The sequence below is a fragment of the Lithobates pipiens genome, unplaced genomic scaffold, assembly GCF_037356315.1.
Source record: "Lithobates pipiens isolate NorthernLeopardFrog02 unplaced genomic scaffold, aLitPip1_a1.2 Scaffold_8, whole genome shotgun sequence".
NCBI classification, from domain to species: Eukaryota; Metazoa; Chordata; class Amphibia; order Anura; family Ranidae; genus Lithobates; species Lithobates pipiens.
This window is the reverse complement of record NW_027507903.1, coordinates 438,316,476-438,341,618: the sequence shown is the minus strand read 5'-3', so window position 1 is coordinate 438,341,618 and position 25,143 is coordinate 438,316,476. Positions and strand designations below refer to the sequence as shown.

Genomic DNA, 25,143 nt, shown 5'->3' with positions numbered 1-25,143 from the left:
CCGTAAACTCTTCAAAAAAATGGAGAATGAACATGCCTTCCATCTGCTTTCTAAAATGATTAGCATTGTTGAGGGGACGCTAATCACCTCGTGGAAACCCAAAAATCCAGATATGCCGAAAAATATAGCTCCGATAGAAAGGCCGGATACCAGTACTGCAGTAAGGGAGCATATGACACGTTTTCCTCAACTTTGATAATTGAAACGGTCGTTGTGATAAGTTTGCTCCTTTTTTGAAAAGTAAATAGTAATAAAGTTTTGTTTGTTTGGTAAGGGACATAATGTTTAATATATTGTTAATATAGATATATATTCTATTTTATTTTATTTATTTAATAAAACGCTTTGAATTCTACTTACAGCTTCATGTGTATTATTAGTAAACATACACAGTTTGTGCAATGTGTACATACAATTCAGTGGAAAAAAAATACCAAAACCATCATCTTAATGAAATATGATTTATTAAAACAAAGATAATACAATTAAAAACAATAACCAAAAATATATTATAATTCAATAAACAAAAAAAAAAAAAAAAACTTTAATGAAATGCCATCTCAGAGGCATCGTAGTCATCTGAATATAAAAAACCCACATACGAACCATTCGGATCTGGAAAAACATCTCTAACTACTTTAACAGCGCAGGACGGAATTACTCTCCGATTACCCTTCCCTAAATATCCGTAAATCCATGCCATGAATAGTCGGTAGGCTGTCTTCCGTAATCGCCTGAAAATAAAATAAAATTATAATTAAAAAAAGGCCAAAGAAACCATAGTGTATTTGTTATGTATTGATTACAAATGAAAATAATTACCGATTGTTGTTGGCATCCACGACAGGTAATTCATCAAGATGCATGGCCAGGGATGTGAGTTGAACATGTTCTTGCGTCGCAATTTGGGAAATGAACATATCCGCACAGGTGATACATTTCCCGCCCTCAGGGATGCATCCCTCAACCTGGTGTATTTCCCGGCAACACACAGATTCTATTTGCGTGGCCATTGGTATGCAACACTCACAATGACACCAGTGAGTGTTGCCAATACGGTCTTCAGGGGTATCTTCAGCTTGGCTTGTTTTTGAATCGTCAGGGGTACTTATTATCCGGGGATTATTGGGAAAGGCCGGATCGTGTTCTGTGTCGGGATACCTTGCCAACAGTTGTTCAATCATCATATTTCTCTTAAAAAAATATAAAAAAAATAAACACATTAGCATAATATAAAAGCATACGTAAAAATTAAAAATACAATTTTGAAAAATAAGAACTATTTAGTTTTCTAAAATAAACATTTAAAAATTACAAAAATTACAACAAAGAGTGTATACAAAAGCAATAAATAAAAGACAAAATTAAACAAAATAGAAAAATTATTAATTTTATTGCTAATATTTATGGGTAATAAAAATATGAAATAAGTGATTATTCTATAAAATTTGGTCTATCATTATACACATCCAGACATGTGTAGAGATACAACTGAAATAAAAGTATAATATAAACAATATTCTATCTGAATTACCCTTTCCTCTTGAGTGAGAGAACTATAACTCCTTGTTCTGGATCCTGATGGAACTTCAGTATTTTCCTTAAAAAAAAAATAATACAAGTCAACTTCAAAAAATATCACCATAACATAATTATATATGACAATCTAAATAGAAATGGACTTACCATTTCACACTACTTGAAAGGTGATGTTCTTTACGTCAAATTTTTTTTAATGAAATAACAAGAAAAAATTTATTATTAGAAATATATATATAGATATATATATAGATATATAAAATTTTTAGACCAATACAAATTAAAATAGAATGTAGGCCGTAGCGATAAGCTTGAGCAGTTCCATAGAAAATTATGAAGAAAATATATATATTTTCTATCACGCCATATACCTATATCTCCAAACACATTATATATATATATATATATATATATATATATATATATATATATATATATATATATATTTAATTTTATAGATATTGATATATATATATATAAATATCTAAGTATATGTATATATATATATATATATATATATATATATATATATATATATATATATATATATATATATATATATATATATATATATATATATATATATATATATATATATATATATATATAGATTATAAAAAAACATTAAAAAATAAACAGATCTCTTTCTCTCTCTCTCTCTCTCTCTCTCTCTATCTCTCTATATCTATATCTATACACATACACACAGATATATATATATATATATATATACATATACATATATATACACACACACACATACACACGCACCCACATATATATATAGATATTTTATATATACACACACATATATATATATATATATATATATATATATATATATATATATATATATATAGATATTATATACACACACACAATTATAATGAGATATTGAGGTGCAGCGAGATTACATATAGAAATAAATAGAACAATTAACTATACATATACACACACAAAAAATAGGAAAGCAGTAATAAAATTACATACAAAATGTAAAGAATAGAACGATATATTAAAATATATTGAGCATAACATTTAATTAGACTACTTAGCTATACAATATATATAAAAAAAATAATAATGATATTTAATTTTATATCTAAAATATATATATATATATATATATATATATATATATATATATATATATATATATATATATATATATATATATATATATATATATATGTATATATGTATATATAAAGAGAGAGAGAGAGAAAGAGAAAGATAAAAAAACAAACAAACACATGGCTCTCTGTCTATCTCTGTCTCTCTGTCTCTCTCTCTCTCTCTCTCTCTCTCTCTATATATATATAAATCAATAAGTAAAGACACTATACCTTTTAGATAGAAAATCAAATTGGTTGAGCAGATGTTAGATTTTCCTCCGAGTTCAAGAGTCGACGTTCCTATTTTGAATTGTGATTGCTTCTGTGGTTCGTTTTCATTCATTCTTTGTTCTCTGTGCTGTGTGGTTTTCGTTGCCTTGACAACGGGGCGGGAACTTCCTGGAGTTTTTCTTTCCTTGTCACTGCTCTCACTGAGCATGTGCAAGATGGAGCGGAGCATGCTGGGAGCCAGACGTCATCATATACCAGGAAGTAAATGCCTGTGGGCTTCAGACGCCCACAGTTAAAATGGAAAATGCCAGAGTAGGTTTTTATAAGTCATCCTGAAGAAAAGATTCGTCGCGCCGGGGGTCAAATAAACGCCGGACGTGGATGCCAATCGAAGCTAGCACTCACCCACCAGTGAGACAGGTAAGAAAAAAATAAAAAAAGAGCGGAATCCCACTTTAAGTAGAATCTGTTTGTAATTTTGAAGTGATACATTTTTAAAGTGTAGCTCCAGTCAAAAAATCTATTTTTAAGCTTTTTGGAAAACATAGGGAAGGGTTATCACCCCTGTATAATTTGTTTTGTCGTCCGTCTTTTTTCATCTCACTTCCTGTTGTCTCCTTCCATTTGCAAGTAGGAGACGTTTGTAAGTTGGATGTTTGAAAGTAGGGGCCTGCCCTATATGCTCTGCAGAAATGGGGGCCTAAGGTGTTGGTGTTGCTACAAGTTAACACTGTAAGCCCTCAAAGTGACTCTTTGAGAATTGTAATTACATACCATTGTTGAACAGTGGTAGAAAAATTGGGCCTTAGGTGGTTGTGGTTGTGGTGGTGCTGGTGCCACAACAGTGTAAGTTACTCTTGGTGGGTGCTGGAACGGGCCCTGCTGTGAAATATTATATCAAGAATTGTAATTACATGCACCTATTAAACAAGGGCTGAAAAATTGGGCCTTAGGCACTGGTGCCACAACACTGCACTACCTCACAGAAACTCTAGTTGGAGAGCAGGAATGAGCCCTGCTGCAAAGTATTGCATCAAAAATTGTAATTACACACCCCTGTTAAACAGGGGCTGAAAAATTGGGCCTTAGGCACTGGTGCCACGACACCGCAACCCCTCACAGATACTCTAGTTGGAGCGCAGGAATGAGCCCTACTGCAAAGTATTGCATCAAAAATTGTAATTACACGCCCCTGTTAAACAGGGGCTGAAAAATCGGGCCTTAGGCACTGGTGCCACAACACTGCAACACCTCACAGAAACTTTAGTTGGAGAGCAGGAATGAGCTCTGCTGCAAAGCATTGCATCAAAAATTGTAATTACATGCCCCTGTTAAGCAGGGGCGGAAAAAATTGGCCTTAGGCACTGGTGCTGGTGCTACAACACTGCAACCTCTCCCAGATACTCTAGTTGCAGTGCAGGAATGAGCCCTGCTGCAAAGCATTGCATCCAAAATTATAATTACATGCCCTTGTTAAACAGGGGCTGAAAAATTGGGACTTAGCCACTGGTGCCCAGAACCAAAAATGTTCTTCCAAGCAGAATCATTGAGGTGGAAGAGGATAGTCAGTCAACATAACAGGATAGTCACTCAGCATCAGCATAGTCTTGAAAGGATGTGATACTTCAAAAAAAAAATATTCGGTTACATCAGCTTCAGGTGCTTGGTAGCTGGTGGTGATCCAAGACTGATTCATCTTTATGAAGGTTAGTCGATTAACCGAGTTGGTGGACAGGCGCACCCTGTGATCAGTTACAAAGCCTCCAGCAGCACTGAATGTGCATTCCGAAAGAACGCTGGATGCAGGACAGGCCAGTAGCTCAATTGCATATTGTGCAAGCTCTCACCAGTGATCCATCCTCAAGACCCAGTAATCCAGAGGATTTTCGGTGGGAAAGGTGTCCAAGTCTAACCTTGCCCCTAGGTATTCCTTCACCATGTAAATCAGACGCTGACGATGGTTGCTGGAACCGATCATTGGGGCTGTGGACTAAAAAATTGTCTGAATGCATTGGTCAAATGGGCAAATGGCCACCTTCTCCATCGCTTCTTCTGTGACTGACCGAAGCCTCAGCAACACGTTGTCCAGGACCAGGAGTTTGTAACCTCCCAGTCTCTGGGAACACATTGCACAGACCTTTCTGCAAGGCCTCCCGGAGATGTCTCATCCTCTGCTCCCTCTGTGACAGCAAGATAAGGTCCGCAACCTTACCCTTGTACCGTGGATCAAGGAGAGTGACCAGCCAGTAATGTTCCCTCTCCTTGATCCGAAGAATACGAGGATCCTTCCGCAGGCTTTGCAGGACCAGGGAGGCCATGCAGCGTAGGTTAGCTGAGGCATTCGGTCCTCTGGCTTACTAAGGACGACATGATCTGCAGCCACCTCCTCCCAGCCATGTACAAGTCCACGGGTTTCTTGGGACTGTAAATCATCCCTAAAAGACTGCTGCTGTTGATGCTGAGTGCAAGGCTCCACCTCCATGCTGACACAATCCTCCTCCTCCTCCCCCTCGTCCTCTTCCTGTGTGATCGGCGGGACAGCAGGAACACTGTCTGGATAAAGGGGGCCATTGACAGGCAAGGAAGTCCTCCTTTTCCTGCCTCTGTTCTGCCTCAAGTGCCCTGTCCATTATTCCACCCAGCGTATGCTCCAATAGGTGGACAAGAGGTACAGTGTCACTGATGCATGCACTGTCACTGCTCACCATCCTCGTGGCCTCCTCCAATGGTGACAGGAGAGTGCATGCATCCCTGATCATGCCCCACTGGCGTGGTGAAAAAAACTGAGCTCCCCAGACCCTGTCCTGGTGCCGTAGTCGCACAGGTACTCATTGATGGCCCTCTGCTGCGTGTGCAGTGACTGCAGCATGGCCAAAGTTTAGTTCCACCTGGTGGGCATGTCACAGATAAGGCCGTTCTTGGGCAGGTTCAACTCCTTTTGGAGCTCAGCCAGCCGAGCACTGGCATTATATGATCAGCGGAAATGCACATAGACTTTCCTGGCCTTCCTCAGGACATTCTGTAAGTCCGGGTACCTGCCCAAGAACAGCTGCACCACCAAGTTAAGGACGTGAGCCACACAAGGCACATAGGTCAGTTGTCTCTGTCGGAGGGCGGAGAGGAGGTTGGTGCCATTGTCGCAAACCACCATTCCTGGCTTAAGCTGGCGTGGCGTCAACCACCTCTCAGCCTGCCCCTGCAGAGCTGACAAAATATCTGCCCCAGTGTGGCTCCTGTCCCCCAAGCACACCAGCACAAGCACGCCATGGCATCTTTTTGCCTGCGTACTTGCGTAGCCCCTTGAACACCTACGGAGCACCACTGGTTTTGAGGACAAAGCACAGGAAGAGGCCATGGAGGAAGAAGAAGAGGAGGGGGTGGAGGAGAGAGGTGTGTCACAACCAGTAGTACCATTTTGTGGCGGAACAACCTCCAACACTATTGCACTTTGTCCTGCATCCTTCCCAGCTGCCAAAAGAGTGACCCATTGCGCTGTGAAAGATAGGTAACGTCCCTGTCCATGCCTGCTGGACCATGAGTCAGCTGTAATATGCACCTTACCGCTGACCGCCCTGTCCAGCGAGGCATGGACATTGCCTTCCACATGCCGGTAGAGAGCCGGAATTGCCTTCCATGAGAAAAAGTGGCGTTTGCCACTGAGGAACCTCACACAAACTCACAGAAGGGGACCGAGTATGTCAACTGAAAAGGCAGCAGTTGAAGTGCTAGCAATTTAGCCAAGCTAGCATTCAACCGCTGGGCATGTGGATGGCTGGGAGTGAACTTCTTTCTACGGTCCAGCAGCTGGGGCAGGGAAATTTGCCTGCTACAATCGGACTGTTGGTGTACTGCTAGCAAAGTGCCTGCAAGTACTTGGCTGTGACACACCTAATTCTACACCTTCATTCCTCTCAGTGCATGTTTCAAAGAGGACTGAAGGTCTAGTGGGGTTGGAGATCTCAGCTGATGCGGAGCAAGGAGAGGTCCGCTTTGCTCTTTGGTGTGGATCTTTATTTAATTGGGGTAGCTTTAGGTGCACACTAAGCAGATGACACAGTACACAGACTGTAATTACTGCAGCTGCCTGCCTGTGGTATAGGATCTGAAGAACACAAGCAATTGGGGTAGCTTCAGGTGTATACTGTGCAGGTGGCACAATACACCATCTGTAACTGCTGCAGCTGCCTGTGGTATAGGAACAGAATAACACCAGCAATCGGGGGTAGCTTCAGGTGTGTACTGTGCAGGTGGCACAATACACCGACTGTAACTGCTGCAGATGCCTGTGGTATAGAAACAGAACAACACCAGCAATTGGGGGTAGCTTCAGGTGTATACTGTGCAGGAGGCACAATACACCAACTGTAACTGCTGCAGCTGCCTGTGGTATAGAAACAGAACAACACCAGCAATTGGGGGCAGCTTCAGGTGTATACTGTGCAGGTGGCACAATACACCAACTGTAACTGCTGCAGCTGCCTGTGGTATAGGAACAGAACAACACCAGCAATTGGGGGTAGCTTCAGGTGTATACTGGGCAAGAGGCACAATACACCAACTGTAACTGCTGCAGATGCCTGTGGTATAGAAACAGAACAACACCAGCAATTGGGGGTAGCTTCAGGTGTATACTGTGCAGGAGGCACAATACACCAACTGTAACTGCTGCAGCTGCCTGTGGTATACGAACAGAACAACACCAGCAATTGGGGGTAGCTTCAGGTGTATACTGTGCAGGAGGCACAATACACCAACTGTAACTGCTGCAGATGCCTGTGGTATAGAAACAGAACAACACCAGCAATTGCTCAGGTGTATACTGTGCAGGTGACACATCCTTGTAATATTTTAATTGACTGGGGCACAGCAATAAGGACCCTCCAACAATTAACACCTGCCCTAAGTCATTAGTTATAAGGCCATTTTTAGCTACCACCAAAAGAGTGTCAAAGCAATCTAATATTGCATGTCACATATTTTAAATAACTCTCCCTGTTGATGCAATGTGTGGACTCATGTTTCATGAATTCTGTGAATTTTTCATCCCTTCCAAGCCAAAGGTTAGGTGATTTGAAGTCCCTGAACCAGTGGAGCTCAGGTTCACGGGAGGTAAGCACAGTGGGGACCGAGGGGTGGAGGTCCAGTGTTAGGTCACCTTTACAGGCCTATATATGTGAACTAATCCTTTAAAGTCCTATTTTAGACATTTTCTGGTCTATCCATGTCTCCCAGTTCTGCTTTCGAGTTGTCATTAGGACTCTAACGAAGACTATATGTGACCGTTTCCACACACATTACACAGGCATTATCCAATGTTGTCACTCACCATCTACAGAACAGTCCTGATAAATACCTAGATTCCATGCAACTAGCACTGGAGCACAGGCATATAGGCAGGGATGGCTGCAAAGAGCTTACAAGATATCAGTAGCACTGGGATGCAACAAAGGATGAAGAAAGGGTGAAAACAAGTATTTAAATTTTTACTCTTACTAAGATGAATGCGCTGCGCCAGTTCATACCTTAATTTGTGCACCAGATAAATTATTAATTGAGCGTGTGAACCGGCGCACGCATAAGCGCAACAGATAATATGCCGGCGCACGCAATAATGATATGCGATTGATAATAGCGCACGCATTAGCAGTCCATTCACACAGGGGCAACACGACTTCCAGCGTGACTTTGGGAGGCAACTTGGACACGACTTGAATATGAATCACAGTGCGACTTGGGGCGACTTATAACACAACTTTAAGTTGCCCCCAGGCGACTGAAGGATGAAGGAAAGAAGACCCGAAGAAGATGAAAAGAAGAAGACTTTAATAAAGGAATTGTCAAAAATTTAAGTTTTTAACACTTTTGTCACTTTTTGGGTGAAATGGTAAGCCCCTTACCATTTCACACAGGGGGAGGCTGGGATCTGGGGGTCCCATTGTTAAAGGGGGCTTCCAGATCCGATAAGCCCCCTGCCCACTGACCCCCACAACCACTGGCCAGGGTTGTGGGGATGAGGCCCTTGTCCTCATCAACATGGGGACAAGGTGCTTTGGGGCGTACCCCAAAGCACCCTCCCAATGTTGAGGGCATGTGGCCTGGTACAGTTCAGGAAGGGGGGCGCTCTCTCGCCCCCCCTCTTTTCCTGCGGCCTGCCAGGTTGCGTGCTCGGATAAGGGGCTGGCATAGATTTTGAGGGGGACCCCCATGCCATTTTTTTTTGGCGCGTGGTTCCCCTTAAAATCCATATCAGGCCTGAAGGGCCTGGTATGGATTTTGAGGGGGACCCCCACGCCATTTTTTTTTGGGCATGGGGTTCCCCTTAATATCCATACCAGACCTAACGGGCCTGGTATGGAATTTCGGAGGACCCCCACGCATTTATTTTTCTTAATTTTTTTTTTCTTAATGCTAACATGACCTGTGTGCAAATAGCCTTAAAAAAAAACCATGAAAGTGAACCAGCATAAAAAAAAAGGCAAGTTGAGAGGTGCGCCTGTTCAACTTATACAAATGCAACTACGTAGCTGGACATTTACTAAGATTTTGCTGGTGAACCAAAGCACTTGAACATGCGCAAATGCCGCTTGTGCATGCGCAGTGCATAAATTGAGGTGTATTTTACAAATTAAAGTGTATTTCCAGGCACAGCAGGCTTGTTCACAGAAAGTTACTTTTCCATTCTATTTTGGGCATATTTGTTACTTGGACAGTTATAACTATACTTCCTCACATCACCCAAATCACCCATATAATATTCACACTTCCACATTCTTTTAATTCTGAGTTGAATAATGCGTGCGCCTTGTCTATAGCGGCGCACCAATCGCCACCTCCCGTGCGCCGGCATGATAATAGTAAATGGCACAGTGTTACAGGCACAAATGTTTTGTGAATATGAAAACGGCTGTTGCGCATCGGCGTGCACCGCAACTCATGGCACAAACCGTTTGTAAATCAGCCCCAGTGTATCATAAGTCTAAATGACATTTAGTTAAGGTTTATATGTTCTTTAAATATGTTCTTGATAATAAAGATGTGTTTTTATGCTGAACTTGTTTCATCCATTCTTGTTTCCTCCAGAGAGATATAGCATATACACTAAGGAACACACATTGCACATGTCAGTTTCAGCAATTAGGCAGTGTCTATTAATATTTTCTAGTTTGTCTTAAAATATTCAGCGAAACTAAAACAGTCCTAGAAAAACAACTTACATGTATTTGTCCTAATTTCCTCCAGTAAAGACGATGGTCTCTAGAGAGGAAAACAGATCTGAAAGATCTGTTACATAATATATTACCATAGGGCAACCAAGTTATTTCAAAAATGTTATCTTCAAGAAAAAAAGATAACAGTATTTGGACAATATTTGGAGACTTGGTGTCTCTGAATTAAAAAAACACCTCCACCAAGCTCTCCCATATCCAACTTACCTGCAATCCCTGTTGGTGGCTTAAGCTCGGTACACATGGGCAGAACTTCGGGAGACATTTGCCGGTTCAAAAAAAACTGCCCGACATTCTGCCCATGTGTATGTCGGTCTGTCTGACAGAAGCCGACTGACTCCGGATCAGCGCTCTGAGCCAATAGCAGAGATTAGTACAGTGTCTCCAACCGGAACTGTCAGGTTTTTATTTATTTTTTTGGCATGGCTAGTACAGTGTCTCCAATCGGAACTGTCATTTTTTTTTCCGTGCAACCTACTGGTTTGCACAAAAAAAAACTGTTATTGTGTACCCGGCTTGTTGTTTGGACACTGTAACAGCAGTGTCACTTGCATTACAATTCTTCTCTAGTTAACTCTCAGTTTCCCTTGACAATTTAATCTGAAATCCACCTGTACAGTGTTTTTCACTACTACTCCCCAGTAGTGAAGTGGGCCCTGCCATGCACACTGCGTGGGCTTCACACATGCACTTACTCTTGAGCTTCTGTGCCTCTGTACAAGATGGGATCCTCAGCAGTGCAAACCCACTCTGGTTGCTCTGGGGGACACACCACTGGCGGAAGAAATGCCAACAACATACCCCTTGCTGCTAGAGGCAGTTCGACAGGCTGCTTGTTAAACTTCCATTGCTCTAGGTAACCACTTGAGTCTTCACACTACTTCACTCCACACTGATGTCTTCATACCCCAGTGCGTTAAGACCCACTTAGTGAACTATGTTACATAGTTACATAGTAGGTAAGGTTGAATAAAAACAATAGTCCATCCATTTCACTCTGTGAAGGTGTACTGTTGATAATAATTTCCCATATCCCTATATGTTGTGTTCTATAAGAGGCACGTCCAAGAGTCTTTTAAAAAATATCAATACTCCCCGCTGACACCACCAATTGTGGAAGAGTTCCACATCCTTAGTGTCCTGACAGTGAAAAACCCCCTACACAGTTTAAGGTTAAACTGCTTATCCTCCAATCTCATTATGTAGCCCTCTTACCCTCCCTGAGACTGAATAGTTATTTTCCTACGCTGGGATCACCATTAAGGTAATTGTAAATTGCTACTAAGTCCCTTCTCAAGTGTCTCTTCTCCAGCGAGAATAAGTTTAGTGCTTGTAGTCATGACTTGTGATTGTGCTCCTTCAGTCCCCCTATTAATTTTGTTGTCCTTCTCTAGACTCTCTCCAGCTCCAGCACATCCCTTCTGAGGACTAGTGACCAGAACTGGACAGAATATTCCAGCTGTGGCCTGACCAGAGTTTTATAAAGTGGCAGGGTTATTGTTTTATCTCTGGAATATATCCCCTTTTTTATGCATGTTAATATTCTGCCAGCTTTGGTAGCTGCAGCTTGACATTGCATGCTATTGCTCAATCTGTCTTCTACTAGGATCCCAGATCTTTCTCCATCCTTGATTCCTCCAGAGGGTCTCCCCCTAATTAGTAGTTTGTGTTCATGTTTTTAGCCCCCAAATGTATTTCTTTACATTTCTCCACATTAAACCTCATTTGCCATGTAGTTGCCCATCCCATTATTTTATTCAGGTTGTTCTGTAACATTTCTATATCCTAATGTGAAGTAAAAACTAAGATTAAGCTATTTACCCCCATCATCTATGTCAGGGATGTCCAAACTTTTTTCAAAGAGGGCCATATTTGATGAACTGAACATGCGCAAGGGCCGACCATTTTGCCTGACATTCTTCGAAACCATTAAAATTCGGTCTAAGTGTGTTAGTTCGAGCACTAATACACTGCCCAACAAGAATTCTCTTGCCTTTGTGGCTGTGTGTGGTGAAGCGATGAGCTCAAGTGTATTATTTCGATACACCATATTTATTGGCGTATAACACGCACCTTCACTATAAGAGGGAAGCTTCAGGGAAAAAAAATATGTAAATTTTAAATAAAGAACTGTGAAGTAAAATAAGGGTCAGTGCCCATCTGCAGACCCACAATTGCCAGGAACGCAGCGCCCACCATTGCTAGAAATGAAGCGCCCACCATTGCCAGGAATGTACTCACCATTGCCAGGAATGTACTCACCATTGCCAGGAATGCAGCCCCGCCATTGTCAGGAATGCAGCCCCACCATTGACAGGAATGCAGCCCCACCATTGCCAGGAATGCACCCACCATTGCCAGGAATGCAGCCCCACTATTGTCGGGAATACAGCCCCACCATTGCCAGGAATGCAGCCCCACCATTGCCAGGAGTGCAGCCCCACCATTGCCGGGAATGCAGCCCCACCATTGCCGGGAATGCACCCACCATTGCCGGGAATGCAGCCCCACCATTGCCGGGAATGCACCTACCATTGCCAGGAATGCACCCACTATTGTCAGGAATGCAGCCCCACCATTGCCGGGAATGCACCCACCACTGCCAGGAATGCAGCCCCACCATTGCCAGGAATGCACTCACCATTGCCAGGAATGCACTCACCATTTCCAGGAATGCAGCCACCATTGCTATGAATTCACTCACCATTGCCAGGAATGCAACCACCATTGCCAGGAATGCACCCACCATTGCCAGGAATTCACCTACCATTGCCAGGAATTCACACACCATTGCCAGGAATGCAGCCACCATTGCTAGGAATGCAGCCACCATTGCCAGGAATGCAGCCACCATTGCTAGGAATTCAGCCACCATTATCAGGAATGCAGCCCCACAATTGCAATTGCCAGGAATGCAGCCACCATTACCATCAGTGCAGCCATGGAGGGCAGGACGTCGCCAAAGACATCCTACAGGAGAATTTCCTGTTTACACAATGGTCCCTTTAAGAGAAAGTCCTGCCTCCTCTGATGGACAGAACAGTCATCCAATGGCAGAGATGGGACTTCCTATTACAGCTGCCGTGTAAACAGGAAATTCTCCTCCTGTGTGCATGGCACTCGTCCTGCCTCCTCCCTCCGAGGCAGCCGGACTATATATCTTTTGTGACCCCGGCGCTGGGAGATCGCCAGGGGCCACAAAAGATGTATATGTTTAAATAACCAGACGGGCCATTCAAAACCGGACCGCGGGCCGCCATTGTCCCGCGGGCCAGACTTTGGACATGCCTGATCTATGTAATTTATGAATAAATAACAGAATTGATCCAAGGCAGAGCCTTGGGGTACCCCACTTATGTGTGTGGGTTACTTGCAATACACCCCTTTCAGTAATTTCAGACCAGGTGAGGACAACATTTCAATGTTTTATTTAAGAAAAGTACAAAATGAGGATTTGAAAGCCCAACATACAAGTACAGGGTCTTTCCTATGTCCTTATTCTTAACCACTGGCCTGTGCTGCAAAGGTGAAGGCCTGCAATTATAATCTTTCAGAGGCACTCTCATGCAGATGTAAGTCGGTCAATGGCATACTACATTGCTGGTATCTTCGGGGCGAATCTCAAGTTCAGATGATTTTACTTCCCAATGGTCGATTGGTGACATTCTTCTACTCTTCCTGGGTATCATTCTTTGTCTATCTCCCTTATGGCAAGTGGTCTCAGCTTTCTTTTGGGCTCTCCAGATGAGGTGCAGATGTAGTGGCAATAACACACAAGTGCGAGTGTCCAAGTCCAAGTGCGATGTAATGAACTTGTATTGAAGTAATTCAAAGACAATTCACAATAAACCCAGTGGGAAGACAGCCAACCGGGAACACTAATGAGTTTCAACAGCATGCAGAGAGTAGGTTTCAGCTGAACTGACAGTGCCTGTTAGGAGGGGCAGAATTCAGTCGGACTGTCTTGTGCCCAAGCGGTAAGATGTCTAGAGAAGTTGTGAACCCGACGCTTTGCCTCCCCATTAGGAATCTTTCCCTGCCACTAGGGGTGAATGATTGGAGATAGAAATGAGGGCATAGATGTTCATGTTTGACAAAAAAAGGTAACATCTTGCCTTTTAGCAATAGTTATGCATCATCTGCATAAAGTTGTAAAGAAAGAGTTCTGCATGAAGAAAAAAAAAGAGTAACAATACTGTAAAGGTAACAGTCAACCTACTCACCAATATCTAAAAATCTGTGAACTTTAAGTTGACGATTCTTTAGTGGACCAGAACTTAAAACATGAAGACTTGCTACAGAATAAATAAAAAATAAATTGTGCCTAAGCAGTACCTTGAAGATACAGTGCCTTGAAAAAGTATTCATACCCCTTGACATTTTCCACATTTTGCCATGTTACAAGCAAAAACGTAAAATGTATTTTATTGGGATTTTATGTGATAGACTAACACAAAGTGGCACATAATTGCGAAGTGGAAGGAAAATTGAAAATAGTTTTCAATTTTTTTTTACAAATAAATATGTGAAAAGTGTGGGGTGCATTTGCAGTCAGCTCCCTTTACTCTGATACCCCTAACTAAAATCTAGTGGAACATATTGCTTTCAGAAGTCACCTAATTAGTAAATAGAGTCCACCTAAGTGTAATTTAATCTCAGTATAAATACAGCTGTTCTGTGAATCCCTCTGAGCTTTGTTAGAGAACCTTAGTGAACAAAGAGCAGCATGAAGGCCAAGGAACACACCAGACAGGTTATAAAAAAAATATCCCAAGCTTTGAACATCTCACGGAGCACTGTTCAATCCATCATCCGAAAATGGAAAGAGTATGGCACAACTGCAAACCTACCAAAACATGGCCGTCCACCTAAACTGACAGGCCAGGCAAGGAGAGCATTAATCAGAGAAGCAGCCAAGAGGCCTATGGTAACTCTGGAGGAGCTGTAGAGATCCACAGCTCAGGTGGGAGAATCTGTTCACAGGACAACTATTAGTCGTGCACTCTACAAATCTGGCCTTTATGGAAGAGTGGCAAGAAGATAGCCATTGTTGAAGGTAAACCAAGAGAAGTCCTGTTTTCAGTTTGCGGAAAGCTATGGGGGGGGGGGGGGGGGGGGGGGAGACGGCAAACATGTGGAAGAAGGTGCTCTGGTCAGATGAGACCAAAATTGAACTTTTTGGAATAAAAGTAAAACGCTATGTGTGGCTATCACTGCACATCACCCTAAACACACTATCCCCAAAACATGGTGGTGGCAACATCATGTTGTGGAGATGCTTTTCTTCAGCAGGCACAGGGAAGCTAGTCATAGTTGATGGAAAGATGGATGGAGCCAAATACAGGGCAATCTTAAAAGAAAACCTGTCATAGTCTGCAAAAGACCTGAGACTGCGGTGAAGGTTCACCTTCCAGCAGAACAACAACCCTAAACAGACTTAAATCCAATTGATAATCTGTGGCAAGATTTGAAAATTGCTGTTCACAAACACTCTCCATCCAATCTGACAGAGCTTGAACTATTATGAAAAGAAGAATAGGCTAAAATGTCACTCTCTATATGTGCAAAGGTGGTAAAGACATCCCCAAAAAGATTTGCAGCTGTAATTGCAGCGAATGGTGGTTCTACAAAGTATTGACACAGGGGGGCTGAATACAAATGCACCCCACACTTTTCACATATTTATTGGTAAAAAATGTTGAAAACCATTTATCATTTTCCTTCCACTTCACAATCATGTGCCACTTTGTGTTGGTCTATCACATAAAATCCCAATAAAATACATTTAATCTCTTGGTTGTAACATGACAAAATGTAAAAATTACTTTTTCAAGGCACTGTATATCTTTTTTCTATTTTATTGCAGGTCAGTGGCCAGATCGAAGCCATGCATAGTTGCTAACAGTCCTGAATTTCCCGGGACATTCCTCATATTTAGACCCTTGTCCCAGTCTCACTGTGTCCCTGGAAATTTCCCAGGAAATTGGTGGTTTCCCCATTTTTTGCCAGTGCCCCTGCTAGAGGTCCAGGGCCAGCACTAGTGAATTGTCTCTGCTGCCGTTTTACAGAATACCAGCTCTGGTGAGGGAGAAACAAAAGGTGGAGCCCGGGTGGCTGCTCTATTGGCAGCTGCTTTCATTGCCACCCAGGCTCCACCTAATTTTTCTTCCCTTCTGCCTCCTTGAGAGCTGGTCTTCTGTAAATGTCACAGAGACTGAATCACCAATACAGAGCAGCATGGACTAGCTGCATCTGTGGTGACAAAGTGCGCTGTATCTTGGTGAGAAGTGCGCTGTATCTTGGTGAGAAATGCGCTGCATCTCTGGTGACAAGCTGTATCTGTGGTGATAAGCTGCATCTGTGGTGACAAGTGCGCTGCAGATCTGTAGTGACAAGCTGCATCTGTGGTGACAAGTGACAAGCTGTATCTGTGGTGACAAGCGACAAGCTGTATCTGTGGTTACAAGTGACAAACTGTATCTGTGGTGACAAGTCCGCTGTATCTGTGGTGACAAGTGACAAGCTGCATCTGTGGTAACAAGTAGAGTTACCACCTCATCCCTTAGAAACAGAACACATATTAATTACACAGCTTCTGTAGCTGATTAATGTGGTAATAAAACTCACTTGGTGCCTAATCTGCATTAAATTAGCCTCAGAACCGGTGTAATTCATATGTGTTCAGGTTTAAAGGGATGATGTGGCAACCCAAGTGAGCCAAGCTGCATTTGGTGGTAGGCGACGGTGACAAGTGACACACTCAGGACTCCCACTGATTCTGCATTATGGTCAATTGAACTATTTAATTTTATATTACAATTTATTATAAGAAATAATGCTCTTCAATCATCCTGACACCATAACAACCATGGTGTCGTGATTATTAAAGCGCTAACACCAGGTGTTTGGAGTATCTTTATCTGCTTTACCTACCTTCTTTCTTGCCTTCCTTCTCTCTCCTTCTTCCCTCCCTATCTCTTAATCTTTTTTTTCTTTCTTTCTCCCTTTCTTTTTTCCTTCATCCCTCTCTTCCTTCTCCCCTCATTCCTCTTTCATCTCAGACTCTAACCACACCCTTTTAAGCCACTCTCAATATTTTTCCACCCCCTCGCTACACCATGCCTAAAAATTAATGCCCCGCCCCCTGATTATAATAAGACTCCGCCTACAGACAAAAAAGTGTCCCTATACATTTTTTGAGAATGTTGGCAACTATGAAACATGTAGCTCTCCCCCATTTTGTTTTGTGTTTGCCCCAGGTTGGCATTGTGTCCACAGTAGCATTTGCAGTGGCAAAGCAGTGTAGGATTTGCTAAGGAGGGATTACTTTGACGCAGTTGGCCAGCTTAAACTGTATGCAATATTTATTGCAATATGTGTGAAGTAAATATCCCTATTTTTTATTGCAAAGTTTGCTTGAAAGGGTGTAGCAGTGTGCAGAGGGTTTATCCAGTATTATTAGCGTTAATATATCTTGTCACGGGAGGGCGGTGACTGCGAGATATAGGGGTATGAAAAGTGTAGCAGACTAAAACTACCCCCCTGCGCCATAGAGCCCTTAGACTGGGTAGAGGGCTAAGGGGTACACAAGGACTGTTCATTATAGGAACAGTGGAGCCTCGGTGGTGAACTAACAAAGCTCAACAAGCTAGGGAAGAGTATAAGAGGAGGCAAGAAGAGCAATATGAGCAAAGCTACGAGCAAAGGTACTAAGGGTGGTGCGCTCAAAACCCCGAAAGCAACAACAAGTACAATTAAGCAGTACATGAATCAGGGGGTAAGCCCTCAAACCCTAGGTTCTGAGAAAGAACTACAGACCAGAATGGACAAGAAGAAGAGAATAGATAAAAAACCAGGAGAGGTACCTGATCAGTCCAGGGAGGAATTAACAACTGAGAGCGAACTGGAATCTAGTAGAGAAGAGGAACAGAGTACAACTGCCTTAAATCCTACAAAAGGAGACATGATGGAGATGTTTACAAAATTAGAGAATGCTATTAGAGCCAAAATAAACTTGTTAAGCGCCAACTTAGGACACCTGCTGGCAAGAGTAGAGGTGATGGAAGAGAGAACCGATAAACATGCCCAGGAGTTATGTAAGCTAAAGAATCAACTTAAAACGATACAACAAAATCAGAGAAAAATCCTCTACAGACTAGAAGACTGGGAAAATCATAATAGAAGACAAAATATGAGAATTCTCTCGGTCCCAGAGGAGAAGAGAAGACTTGAGAGAAATCATAAAAACAATCTTTAGCCCACTACTAGATAAAGACCCGGGAGATTTTCCAAAGATAGAGAGGGTGCAGAGGTTCGGAAAACCAAAAAATACGGAAGTAGTTAGACCGAGGGACATAATAGTACGATTCCGATTCTACGAGGACAAAGCTGAAATTTGGTCCAACTTGAGAGGAAAACCTCCCTTACAATATCAAGGGTCAGAGCTACAAATTTTTGCCGACTTGGCATCTGAAACGTTGACAAGAAGACGACTCTTGAAACCTCTACTGGAACGGATGTGGGCACAGAACATAAAGTACAAGTGGGGGTTCCCTGCTTGTCTGATAGGCCTGAAAGAGGGAAGATCAGCTAGTTTAAGATTTGGTTGAGTTTTGTAATAAACTAGACTTACAGGTGCCCGAGTTACCAGGATGGGCCGATGAGGAGGGAGAGACCGGATGGGGTTACAACACTTTATTACAAAAAATTTAAAGAGATTTTAACTCCAAAGTTATGTCAATATATGAATGGCCTGGGGGCAGAATTTCAAATGGGCAGGGAAGCGTTGGCCGCTACGGTTACAGTCATCCCAAAGGAGGGTAAGGAGGGCTCGCTATGCTCAAGCTACAGGCCAATATCACTGCTAAATGCAGATACAAAATTGTATGCTAAAGTGTTGGCAGGGAGGATGAGAGGTCTGTTGAACACACTGGTACATCCGGACGAAGTGGGATTTGTAACAGGAAGGTAAGGACAAGACAACAGGGTGAGAACCTTGTTAATCCTCCAGAAGATAATAGAAAGTGGGTCCCCAGGTCTATTCCTGTCGATCGATGCTGAAAAAGCGTTCGACAGGGTAGACTGGGGACTCATGATACAGACACTTGAAATTATGGGACTTGGCCCGAGAGTGGTCCAGTGGGTTAAAACATTGTACCATCACCCGACAGCAACTATAAAAATAAACGGAGTAGCATCTATGTCCTTCGAGTCCCCCTCTTTTTTGTTTTGTCTTTAGAGCCACTACTCTCCATGATCCGAAAAAACCCCGATATAAGAGGAATCAGGATAGGGGATGAAGATTGAAGAACATAAACTCACAGCATTCATGGACGGCATCCTACTTTATATAGGGAACCCATGGATCACAATTCCCAATTTATTAAAGACTTTGAAACATTATGGAGAAATATCAAACTTTTAAATAAATCTAACAAAATCGGAAATATTAAACATAAATTTGAACAAGTTTGAAGGACGGAGGCTACAACAGGAATTTAAGTTTCCTTGGAGGAAAAAACTAAAATACTTAGGAATCAAATTAGCGAATTCTATGAAGAAAATATACAAAATAAATTATATATCTTTATTAGATGAAATAAAAAAAGTAAGTAAAGAGTTAATACTGTAAATAGGCCACTTTCATGCATAGGACGCATTAATACCTTAAAGATGACCATCCTCCCTAAGATAACCTACAAGTTCCAGATGCTGCCCGTGCCACACTCACAATTATATTTCAGAAAACTAAAATCTTTGGTGATGAACTTTGTTTGGAAAAATAAAAAACCCAGAGTTTCCTTCTTAATATTAAAACAGGAAAAAAGACACGGGGTTTTGCAATTCCCGATATCCAAAAATATTATAATGTGGTAATATTGTCGAGAAACCCCGAATGGGTCAGGGAAATAACTGAAAAGAGGTGGGTCAATATAGAAAATATATACTTTGTAAGGCACAATTGAGAAGTATAATATGGAATCCCCCAAATTATAGAGCACTAGACGAAAACACTCACGCACTGACACGAAACACTTTAAAAATTTGGGATAAAATATATAAACAATTAAATGGGAAATATAACTCACCGTTGATTGCACTGTATGAAAATAATTATGTTGCACCAGGGAAAAGGTCAATAGGAGGGAGTTGGATAAAGGGAGACAGGGCTCAATTGAGAGACGTAACAAAGGGGAAAATTTTGTCACTTCACGAAATAAGACACAAAAAGGAATTAATGGAGATTGACAATTGGCGGTATCTGCAGTTGAGTCACTTTGTAAAAAATTTACCCCAACCAATAAGAGCGGGAGAAGTTCTGATGCCGTTGGAAAGGTTATGTGCAATAGATAACACAAAAAACATATCAAAAATAATTAACTGTTGAAGATAAACTGGCAATTCCGCCATATATTAAAAAATGGGAGAGGGAATTAGGCTCACAAATAGACAAAATCACTATAGTAAAAGTCCTGAAACTAACCCACAGCTCGGCAGTAGAATGGCAGAGATGAACTACAAATGCCTAACTAGGTGGTACGCAACCCCTGATAAAACCTGTAAATACCAATCCGGCAAATCAGCTGATTGCTGGAGAGGGTGTAAAAAGACAGGAACAATGGCCCACCTATGGTGGGACTGTCCTATAATTAAAAATTTCTGGGCAAAGATCTTATTTTTCATAATCAAAATCACTAAAAAAGAAATAGCGAATGATTCGTGGGTTATTTTGCTGTGTGGAGTGGAAGGAGGTTTGAACATTATAAAGACTCATTAATACCACACCTACTAAATGCAGCAAAAAAACTCATCCCCAAAAAATGGCGAGAAGTGGAACGTCCATCTATTTGGAAATGGATAGACGCAGTAGAAGAAAAATACAATATGGAATGTTTGAGGTATAATATAGAGGAAAAAAGTGTGGGGGTGAAGGAAAAATGGGAGTGTTGGAAAAAATTTAAAAAAACATGGAGCTACGCAGAAGCATTAAGGTTCTAGTTTTTTTTTTTTTTAGTGAACGAACAACAAGAATAGAACCACACCAAGTTAGAGAAATGGTGGTGCTGCATTGAGATAGGGGTAGGGATACAGGGGGATGAGGAGGGGTGGCGCAGGGGGAGTTAGAGGGAGGGACAAACAATACGTTACTGTATAAGGAGTATGAGTATTTTTGTTATAACATTTGTGGGGGAAAAAAAACCCACACAGAAAAGGAAACAGAATATAAATGTTTCAAGAGAATTATAAATGCTACGATGATGTGGAAACGAGAAGGGACATAAATGAACTGCAAAGTGAATTAAGTCTCTTGAATGAGTATGCTGATGTGGCAAAAAAAAAAAATATATAACTCTTGTCACTATTCCTCCCACTGACACCAACGATGGGACACTATTCCACCTGCTGACACCAACAATGAGGCATTATTTCTCCTTCTACTGACCACAGTCGCAATGTCATTTTTTTACTCCCATTGACCACCAAACTTGAGGCATTGTTTACTCCCACTGACGCTGGGGTATTTTCTACTTCCACTGGTTATAGTCTAGCCACCTTAAAGTTTAAACAGTAAACTGGCCCCTTGTTTAGAAGATTTGGAGACCCCCTGGGCTACATGATTGTCAGCCCCGGAAGATTTGGCTGCTCAATGACCAGAGCATTTTTGTGATATGGCACTGTGTCGCTTTAACTGACAATTGCGCGGTCGTACGAAGCTGCACCCAAACAAAATTGACGTCCTTTTTTTTCCACAAATAGAGCTTTCTTTTGATGGTATTTGATTATCTCTGCGGATTTAATTTTTTACGCTATAAACAAAAAAAGAGCGACAATTTAGAAAAAAACACAATATTTTGTACTTTTTGCTATAATAAATATCCCCAAGTTTTTTAAAAAAAGCCATTTTTTTCTCAGTTTAGGCCTATATGTATTCTTCTACAAATTTTTCGTTATAAAAATCGCAATAACCGTATATTGATTCGTTTGCTCAAAAGTAATAGCGTCTACAAATAGGGGATAGATTTATGGCATTTTTGTTATAATTTTTTTTACTAGTAATGGATCTGCAATTATTATCATGACTGTGACATTATGGCGGGCACATCAGACAACACTTTTGACACATTTTTGGGATGATTGACTATTATACAGCGATCGGTGCTATAAAAATGCACTGCATACTGTATAAATGCCACTGGCAGGGAAGGGGTTAACACTAGGGGATGATCAAGGGGTTAACTGTGTTCCCGGACTGTCTGTTCTAACTGTTGGGGGAGGGGACTGACTAGAGGAGATGTGGTTCCTAACTATTAGGAACTCACGATTTGTCTCTCCTCACAGAACAGAACAGGGATTTGTGTTGTTCTGCCACTTGTGCCCGTGATTGCTTTTGGCCAGCGATCATTGCGACTGTCGGCCCACGAGCATCGGCACCCCCGCAGTGCAGAGGGTGCGTGAGTGCACCTGCTATCCCGGTTAAAGGAGCCAACATATAGCTACGACGGCTCGTGGGAATGTGCCGACCTGCCGCAGTATAATGATGGCAGCAGGTCTGCAAGAGGTTAAATAAAGATGGACAATAGGTGGCTTTGCCATGGCTTTGATCTTCCCCTAGGCCCGAAAATGCTAGGCATTTGATCCCATGACCGGCAGCTGTTAGAGCTTTTTTTGTTCTGCAAGACCAGTTAAGTTTTACAGAGCTTCTTTATGGACTCCAGGTAGCAGAGTAGGCCTGCTTTAAGAAAACATAGGTGTAAATTTCCACAATGCAGTTAAAGAAGGCGTTCATGAAAAAAACAAAAAACATTCATGTTGTTCATATGGGCAACTGTTGAAATAGAAAGGTGAAACAGCACTCTGATTTAGAACTGCTATCTTTAGACCACTGCAAGTTTGTATAAAAAATTATAATAGAAGGGTTATTGCAGCGGAACAAAGAAAATACTAGGAGTCAAGTTGCGTACAACAGAGCTGCAATCAGTACGTCGCAGGCGGTGTAGGCAGTAAAGGAAAATGTCAGGAATAATCAGAATATTTCACTAGCTCTTAGAGCTTTAAAGATAAACTCCAGGAACAAGTGATAAAATATCTCAATTTATTCCACAGAAATATAAAATCAATGAAAATCCAGTAAACATTTTTTTTTTTTTCAAACAAAGCAGGAGCAAGGGGGCAAGCAAGGGGCTTTTGTCTATGGCAGCCAATCAAATTTCCTAATTCTTCTTTTCTTATGAAAGATGAAACCTGGTTTGTTGTTATGGCAACATCTCAATTGTTTCTGCTGTTTTCTATGTTTCAGTTTTCATAAATCACTTCTGTATGTCTGGTTTGCACAATGGAAGGAGAAAAATGGAAGAATAGTTTGAAGCTGAGTTTTATGAAGATAAAAATGCTAGTTAGTCCAGTTTGTATTAATAAACCAATAAATGTATTTTTTATTACAACTAGTAAAGGAATCTGCCTTTATTGTATCTTCCTTTATTGTACTGTACAGCAGCACTCAGACTGAGAGAGGGAATGACAAGAGTGTGAGCCAGTTGGGGCCTTATTGCTTCGTACAGTGCTGCCATTGTTATACTGTGAACATGTTTATAAGACGGGACAGAGCAGGTATGACTTAATTAGTGTCTTGTTCTTTTGTTATCCAATTACGCTGCAAGCGGGTAAGTAATCCAGCAGTATTACTTAGCTGCATATAAAAAAAAAAAAGAAAAGCCACATGCCCAACTATGTTGTCTGGCAGTGCTTTTGCATATATATGCATTTGAGTTGTGTTTTTAGCTGTTTTTATAAAGTTCAGCTTTATGCAACTGTAGCCAGGTGCTGGCTAATTTTGCCTGTGTCATCATGGGACATTCTGTAACACCAGCATCAGTGAGACTGTTTCCCTCTAGTGTTCAGCCTGGACACTGTGTCATCACCTCCTGAAAGTAGAGACCACAGCTGAGAGTAAGGGATCATGGGATATGTTGTCCAAGGAGCCAGGATTTGTGCATTGGAGCCAGACTGATGCAGACTACAAGAGAGAGAAGAATGGCGGAGCAGGGGGGGTGGGGGTGGGGGGGGGGGGACATAAATAGCCTGGTCCAGGGAGGAGTCTTTCTCTTGGGACCACAGCCTTCAGCTGAGAGCAGGGACCTGGCCGCTCCAAGGGATGGGAGCAGGCACCGCGGCCCAGACAGTGCAGAGAGTCTCCAGCGAGTCAGTGAAAGATCCACCAATGCCAGCTCCCTGTCACTCTCGTTGTCACCGGTACAGTTACAGCAGTATTCCAGTGTCACTAGGTGTGCAGCCAGACACCCTTCACTGGTTGCAGATTCTTTAAGAGCCTGTTCCGAGACATCCTATTCCCTTGAGCCTTGGTATAATCTGGATTGGTGAGCGGGCAGAAGCCCACCCTGTGTACACCCTACAAAAACACTGCATGCAGACACTTTTATCCCATCTCTTTACATTAAAGCCTCAAAAAGGAAACACTTTGCACATCATATTTTCTGTTGCTGGTCGACATTGAATGGCAATATTTCTGGGCCCTTGTTGAGCTAGCTGAAGATACTGAACAACTACATCACAAAGACTCCACTTCTCTTCTCCCCCCACTTACTCTGTGCACAATATCTGCACACTTTAAGGGGAACTCTACTTAGAAATTAAATATTGCATTTCTTGTAACTTGTTGTTTTATAATTGTGCCACAAAGTATGTTGGGCCATGGCATCAGGCTTTAAAGGGAGCAGTTTGACATAAAAGGTCTTTCTCTTCCTTTTTATACCTGGGGTCCTAGGTTCTTTCAGGACCTACTGTTTGACTTATTGGGATTTTCTTTGCATTGCATACCCCTTGTATATTTACCAAGAGTAAGAGTTTAACGCTGAAAGATATCTATGTTATTTTTATTCTTATCTGCTTCAAGAATCTTAATTAAAATACTTGTTTACATTGCTACAGTCTGGTGTATGTGTAATTGCATTAACACTTTGAAATATGTTGGAACCCAGGGTGTCAGAGGTGTCGGGACTTGCAAGCTCAGGGCA

At 41.8% G+C, this 25,143-nt stretch overlaps 1 protein-coding gene across 1 annotated transcript; it reads right to left on the bottom strand.

The window, feature by feature from the left end:
- Positions 1 to 447: 447 nt before the first annotated feature.
- Positions 448 to 3,106, bottom strand: LOC143963103 (P2X purinoceptor 7-like). The gene is made up of 5 exons (XM_077472666.1): positions 2,886 to 3,106; positions 1,687 to 1,714; positions 1,535 to 1,600; positions 823 to 1,193; positions 448 to 734 (listed from the first exon to the last, which is right to left on the bottom strand). The coding sequence occupies exons 2-5, from the start codon at positions 1,687 to 1,689 to the stop codon at positions 545 to 547; spliced, it is 630 nt and encodes a 209-aa protein (XP_077328792.1). The 5' UTR covers positions 1,690 to 1,714; positions 2,886 to 3,106; the 3' UTR covers positions 448 to 544.
- Positions 3,107 to 25,143: the final 22,037 nt, after the last annotated feature.